Consider the following 7222-nt stretch of genomic DNA (forward strand, 5'->3'; position numbering starts at 1 on the left):
AAGCCCTTGCACAAAGATGCACATGCTTATGGTCACATGGTTTGTGACAGCAACAGTCACAACAGAAGGGAGGGGTTGAAGACCATTAGTAGAGGAACAATGTTATTTTACCATCTCTGTTGAGGAAATCTCCACAGGCACTAAAACACCCCAGGGTAGATGTGTCCACGCGAGTGTGGAGGAAGTCTTTGATGTTGATGCAGAGGAGCAAACCAAAGGGTGAGCACCTCACAGAGCCGTGTGTGGACAGACCCCTATCAATCCTCTCTGTGTAACGCAGATACTGGGAGCATTTATATGAGTTTGAAACACTCACCTATAAACCGCAGAAAACTTAATACTTACTTCAGTGGGATTCCTGTTGTATCGCCTTCGGGAACCGACCTCCTTTGGGAACCAGGATCTATAAACCCGTAGAGCTCCCAGTGGCGGGGGTCGGTATATGCAAATTCTCCAAGCTGGCTGTGGGGCAAAATGGTAAAGGGGACCCTGCTCGTTGCCACCCCTTGGTTTCCAGACTCGTTCTTTCCACCTATCGTCGACTCAATACCATATCGAGGCCACTGATGTGGGGTGCCTAACGGTGTTCTGGAGGGCGGTGCTCCCTTCTCATGAGATGTCACCTCCAAACTGGCCTTCAACAGGCTCCTATAGCTGGAAGGTGGGGTACCAAGCAACCACAGGTAGCTAGCTGGGTCTCAGGAAGGAGCATAGCCTCCTCTCCTCGCCCCTTGGCTCCGGCACTCGTGCGCCCCCGCCCCTGCTGGCGATAGAGACCAGCTAGCCACAGCTGGCCATGTAGTTCTGTCCCGAAGACTGTGTAGCACCGCTGCATGGGGGCTCTTCTCTGAGTGTGATAGTCTGGTCAAGCACGGGAGAAGCTGGAAGCTACCACTCGGTCCTAACTATGAGTAAACAGCAGAACAAATCGAAAAATCGATGGTTCTTCTTAGATCTGGAAGAGAAGTGAGGTCACAGGGCAAACCACTGCCCCCCGCAAAGGGAAGGTGCCCACAGGCAAATACAGAGAAACACAGCTTGCTGGGGCTGGAGCCAAGGGCAGGGAAACCCGAACGTAGCTCACAACTTGCTGGATGCTCGGCGTAGACAAGCCTGAGAGATTAAAAACTTCAGGCAGCCCAGTCATGGGGGTGGGGGGTCTCCTGCACTTTTGTGAGTTTTACCTCCTAGAACTCTTGGTGGTGGAGGAAGAACCCCTCATGCATGTGGCGGGGTGAGCAGAGCATTCTTAACAAGTCTCCCTCAGGAAAAAGTATTAACCAGAGCTTAAGCACTGAAGGGTTTATCAGCCTAACTGACCCACAGGAAGGGAAATACCCAGCTCGGCCCCTCTAGCTGTCCTGTCTCATGTAAGGGGGGAAGGCTAAGAAACTCTCGAGAAGGTACAGGCTCACCGGAGGCCTGAGCCCTGATCACTGGCCTGTAGTGCCTCCCTCAGCACCTCACCACCACGGTACGAAGGTTATTCACGGCAGCTCCTTCCACCCAGGTCCTTGTGTCTGGCTATTGAGACAAAAATCACAGGACAAAAGGCTAAAGAACACACGTGCAGCTAGAGCGCGCACCAGAACCAGATGTGGCCGACGTGTCGGAACCGTCAGACCGGGGATTCAGAACAGCCCTGACCAATGTGCTGGAGGCTCTGATAGGCAAAGCAGACGGCACACAAGGACAGACGGGCAGACGTAAACGGAGACGGATATCCTCAGAAAGAACCAGAAAGGAACTCTAGTGTCAACAACACTGTACAGAGATGAAGACAGCCTTGGATGGGCTCCCTAGTGGACCGGACACAGTGAGAAAGCATCTCTGCACTGGAGAACACACCAATGGAAACCCAAAAACCCACAAGGCAGAGGGACCACAGATGACAAACCGGAACAGAACGCCCAAGGACCATGGGGTGCCACAGAAGGTGTGACCTCTGTGCGGTGGGACAGCAGGGGAGAAGCGAGAGGGAAAGCACCAGACATCCCTGAAGCAAGAGTGGCTGAGAATTCCCTCAACCACCATCCAACACCGATCTGCAGCCCCAGGGGCTCGGAGAACACAAGCAGCGTGAGTGCAAAACTCAAGCACGCCTGTGCACACTGTGTCCAAACTGCGGAAAATCAGAGACAGAGTGAGCCCTGACCAAAGCCAAAGGAAAACCAGCTCACCTGCACACGGCCACAGACAAGAGTTACAGGGCCTTCTCTTCAGAGAGCAGAGCGAAATATTTAAAGCGTTGAGAGGGGAAAAAACCCATCACCCAAGAATCCTATACCCTGCAAAATTATCCTTCAAGAGTGGAGGGAAAATAAAGACTTTCTGAGACAAATAAGCACTGAGGGAAATTTTTACCAGTAAACGTGCTTTGCAAGAAGGTCCTTAAGAAAAGGAAAGTAATACAAGTCTGAAACTTTGGTCTACGTAAGGGAAGGAAGCACAAAGAAGGAGTAAGTGGAGGTAAAATAGCGACTTTTGTTTTCCTTATTTTTAATTGATTTGGCATAATGATTTGTTCAAAATGATAATACCAACGATATATTTGAGTATCTTATGTGTATATTATATATGTATACATAAACATACACATCATACTTAACACATATGTAGTAATAAGTGTATATAGAAACACATATATATGAAATAATTAACTATGGTTTTATATTTAAAGTGGGATTTCTGGTAGATAGTTGGTCTTGCCTTCTTATCCAATTTAAACACCTCTGTCTTTTGATTTTAATATTTAGACCTTTTACATTTAATGGAAGTTGCTGATACAGTTAAATGTAAAATATCATCTTGCAGGCTGTGTTCTATTTGGGCTGACTGTTCTTTTCTCTCTTTCTCTTCTTTTCAGGTTTAGTATTTTTAATTTTCCCATTTCATCTCTACTTTGGTCTCATCTACTTTTGGCCACATCTTTTGGGAGTGGGTTGGTCAAGAGTTTATAATTTACACCTTTATTAGAACACGACCTACCTCCGAATGCTATTACCCATCGGTCTGTAGTGTCAGGACTCCACAGCAGTGTACTTCCATACCACATCGTCTGAGGGGGTGTTGTCTCCTTCACTTCTACACATGTGAAGAACCCCCAGTGCATTCGGAAGGTGCCTGCTCTAGATAGCCATTATCTTGTAAAGCTTTTTATATTGAGCTTCTCTCTAGAATCATTTCTAGAGCTGTTTTTTCCAAGCCAGCCAATCACTGGCTTGAAGAAATTTTCTGAATATTTCTGATAGTGTGTGTCTGTGGTTAAACTCTCTCAGTTTTTGTTTATCTGAGCAAGTGTCTGTTTCACTTCAATTTTTTTTTTTTAAGATTTGAGAGAGAAAGAGAATGAGCAAGAGAGCACAAGCTTGGAGGGGAGGGGAGAGGGATAAGGAGAGCTGAGCAAGGAGCCCAACACGGGGCTTGATCCCAAGACCCTGGGATCATGACCTGAGCTGAAGACAGATGCTTAATGGACTGAGATACCCAGGTTCCCCTCACTTTAATTTTTAAAGATGCTTTCTTAAAACCTTCATACGGTTGACAAATTTTTCTTTTAGTATCTTAAAGATATCTTTCCATTGTCTTTTGAATTGTATGCTTTCTAATTAGACTCTGAAGAAATTCTTATCTTTGTTCTGTATAGAGCATGTCTTTTTCACGCAGACGCCTTCAAGATTTCCTCTTCTCTTCCGGTTTTATAGTCAAACTTTTAATGATGTGTCCAGGTCATTATTTTTTGTAGGAGTGGGGGGCTGATATATTTATCCTGCTTGAGGTGCTCTGAGCTTCTTGGATCTATAATTTTATTGTCTTTCATTATTTTTAGAAAGTAAATGATAAATTTTAAGAAATTAAATATTTCTTCTGGCTTATTCTCTCTCTCCTGTTTTTATGGGACTTTACTTACATGCATTTAAGTGATGATTTAATATGGTCCTACTAATTTTCCCCTACTATTTTTCTCCTTGGGTTCTAATATGGGATATATCTACTTACTTATCTTTACATTTAACGATTCCACACTTGGCTGTGTCAAGTCTATGGATGAACCCATTGAAGGAATTTATTGATATTTTATTTTGATTTTTACATAATCTTTTTGACCCTTTCATATAGTGCCCATCTCTCTGCTGAAATTCTCCTTCTGTTTGTATATGTAGTGCAAGTTTTACCCTTGATTATTTAACATATTAATTTTAGTTATTTAATTAATTTACTTGAAGCATTACATCCCCCATATGACTCAATGCTTTAGTCCATCCTGAATGTAACTGTTATTCTAAATTTAATATTTATCATTCCCATGCTTTTATTTATGAATTTACTACACATACTCCCCTAATCATTTAGCTCATCTCTTAACTTCTCTTACATATTTGCTACTTTTTAAACTTTTTTTGCTGCATTCAGGATATTTTCTTTGGCTCTCCCTCCTGATATCTCTAATTCTCTCCTCTGCTATGTCTCATATTCTGTTTAAGTTGTCCACTAAATTTTTAATTTTTATTACTTGATTTTTTTTATTTCTAGAAGTTTTCTTTGTTTCCCTCAACTCTATTTGTTTCTTCTACTCTGTTCTCATATTTATAGTTCTGTAATTTATTTCTTTAAACAAACTGACTTAGTGTTTTTCTCTTATAGAGATGCTGTACATTACATTCCCCAACTCATTTGTCTTATAACTGGAAGTTTGTAGCTTTTGACAACCTTCACCCATTTCACCCACCCCCTGCCCCTACCTCTGGAATTATTATTACTATTATTGTTATTTTATTCCACATATAAATGAGATCATACTGTACAACTGACTCTTAAACAACATGAGTTTGAATTGCAAGGCTTTTTAAAAAAAATACAGTACAGTACTACAAATGTATTTTCTCTTCCTTATGGTTTTTAAATAACATTTTTCTTTTCTCTAACTTACTTTGTTGTATGAATACAGCATATAATATATTGACAAATAACATAATCAACTATGTTATCAGTAAAGATTCTGGTGAGCAGTAGGCTATTACTAGTTTAGGTTTCGGTGAGTCAAAAGATATATGTGAATTTTTGACTTGCAGTGGGTCAGTGCCCCTAACCCCACATTGTTCAAGGATCAACTGTATTTGCTCTTCTCTGTCTGACTTATTTCACTTGTCATCATTATTTTGCTGTTTCTGTCTGATAGCTCTAACATCTGGGTCATTTCTGAGTCCAGTTTTGTTGATTGCTTTGTCCCTTGAAAATAGATTGATCTTTTTTCCTTGCCTTTTTGTATGTCTTCTAATATTTTTTTTTTGAAACCAGATATTGTGTATTAATTGAAATGGACATAAAAAGTGTTTCCTCTGGGAAATGGGTGAGTCTCTTCTGTCGGGTCATCAGTGTGGTGGGGGGAAGTTTGGATCAATCTGCTCAGATGCTGACCTTGGTTTGGGTTTTGTCATTATTGCGATGACCTTCAAGGTACCTAAGACTTTGGATTCCTCTGTGGTGGGCTTCCAGTGCCATGTGCTTAGGGCAAGGGCTGGAGGCAGAGCATTCCTGCTCTGCCCTAAGTTTTCAGCTGTCCCTGTGTGCCTGGCACATGGAGGGGACCTCTCCACATGCCTGCCTCCTCCCTACCCAACCCCCACTCCATGACTGCTGTTGCTCCTGCAGCGGTACCAGCCAGGCTGAGTGGGAGCCAGGAGGGCTCCATTGTCCTAGTCCAAGGTCAGTCATGAGCGGGCCCTGTGTGCCCAGGTCTTAGAGGGTGAGGCTTTCTCCCTTCCTGCTGCTCTTCCCTGCAATGGCCAGACTTCACTCTGTAGTTGGGGTGGGTTTATGTGAGCTTTCCCTGCCCTCCCTGTGGTCATGCTCTGATTCCCATCCCCTATTCCGTGGGGGTAGCTTTTCTGCTGCCCTCCCCCATCTACTAGGTGAGTCTCAGGTGCTGGACGTGGGAACGGCACCTCCCCCTGCACCCTCCACAGACCCCCTCCCCACCTCCAGCTGAGCTGTTGGAGGGAGGGCTCTTTGAGGAGGGGCTGCTGTGCTCATGGCTGTATACATCTTCAAGAAAAGAACTTGGAAATACATGAAGATAAACCAGGGACAAGCTGCATCAGGAAAGCATGATTTATTTGGATCACACAGGGCTGGTTCCCGCTGGAGGCAGAGGACCCCGGAAACTAGTCCTTCCAAGGGCATATGCTGGGTCACAGAGGGGCCTGGGTCATCCTGCCACATCCTTGCCATGGGCTTCTGAGGGTCCACTGGGTACGTTCTTCATCTGCCTGGGCAGAACCCAGAGGCCACTGAAGACTTGCCCCAGGAGGGTCGCAGATGTGGCCCCCTGTGCCCTAGGAGCAGTTGGGGGGGATCCCGGTCAGAAGCAGGACGGGGTGCTACAGGAGACGGGTCTGTAGAGCAGGGTGGGGCGGGAGGGCTGGCAGCCCCCGGAGGACTGGCAGGAGGAGGCCATGAGCACGAGGGGCTTGCAGCTCACGGGCACACACACAGAGGACTGGCAGGAGGGGACCACGTACACGGCAGGCTTGCAGCTCACGGACAGGGCGGGCCTGCAGCTCACGGGCACGTAGCAGGACGTCTGGCAGGAGCTGGGGGAGCAGGAGGCTGGCTGGCAGCCCGTGGAGCAGCTGGTGTGGCACATGGTGGGGCTGGAGTGGAGTCAGGGAGGAGGGCGGTGAGTTCTGGAGGCTCCTGCCCGGGGCGGCCTTTATACCCGGGCAGTAGGCGTCCCGGCAACACAGAAGCACAGCTGTTGACTTCCTCATAGTTGTTCCCCAACATCTTGTCGTGGGATGCGCTCCCTGTGTTTTGCTCCACTATAATGAGTTTGGCTGAGAGGCTGATTCCTTCTTCTGTAAACAGGATGTTCTGGTTTGGCTTTACGTGGGGCTCATGCCGTTTCTCCAGACCAGTACTGTGCACACAGCACCGCTGGCCCCACTGGGGATCGCATCCTTTATTCTTTTTGTCTCACAGCCGTCGGTGGTGGCTTTGAGGCAGTAATGCTTCTTGAGCTTCTATTTGGCACAGGAAAACATTAGACTGGGGATCTGCAAACTGGGAACCAGGGCAGTCTGTGGGACAAATCTGGCCCTCTCCTTGCTTTGTAAATAAAACTTTATTGGAAACAGCCACGCTCATTTGCTTACATGCTGTCTAGGGCTTGCACTATAATGTGGAGTGGTTATGAGTGAGACCATGCCCCTGCAAAGCCTGA

The 7222-nt window shown here is 46.0% G+C and overlaps 1 protein-coding gene across 1 annotated transcript; it reads right to left on the reverse strand.

Moving 5' to 3' along the window:
- Positions 1–6104: 6104 nt before the first annotated feature.
- Positions 6105–6896, reverse strand: LOC101672063 (keratin-associated protein 12-1-like). Its single transcript, XM_013061260.2, has one exon. The coding sequence runs from the start codon at positions 6644–6646 to the stop codon at positions 6362–6364; it is 285 nt and encodes a 94-aa protein (XP_012916714.1). The 5' UTR covers positions 6647–6896; the 3' UTR covers positions 6105–6361.
- Positions 6897–7222: the final 326 nt, after the last annotated feature.

This window comes from Mustela putorius, unplaced genomic scaffold (genome assembly GCF_011764305.1).
Source record: "Mustela putorius furo isolate JIRA1106 unplaced genomic scaffold, ASM1176430v1.1 tig00000765_pilon_pilon_pilon, whole genome shotgun sequence".
Lineage (NCBI taxonomy): Eukaryota > Metazoa > Chordata > Mammalia > Carnivora > Mustelidae > Mustela > Mustela putorius.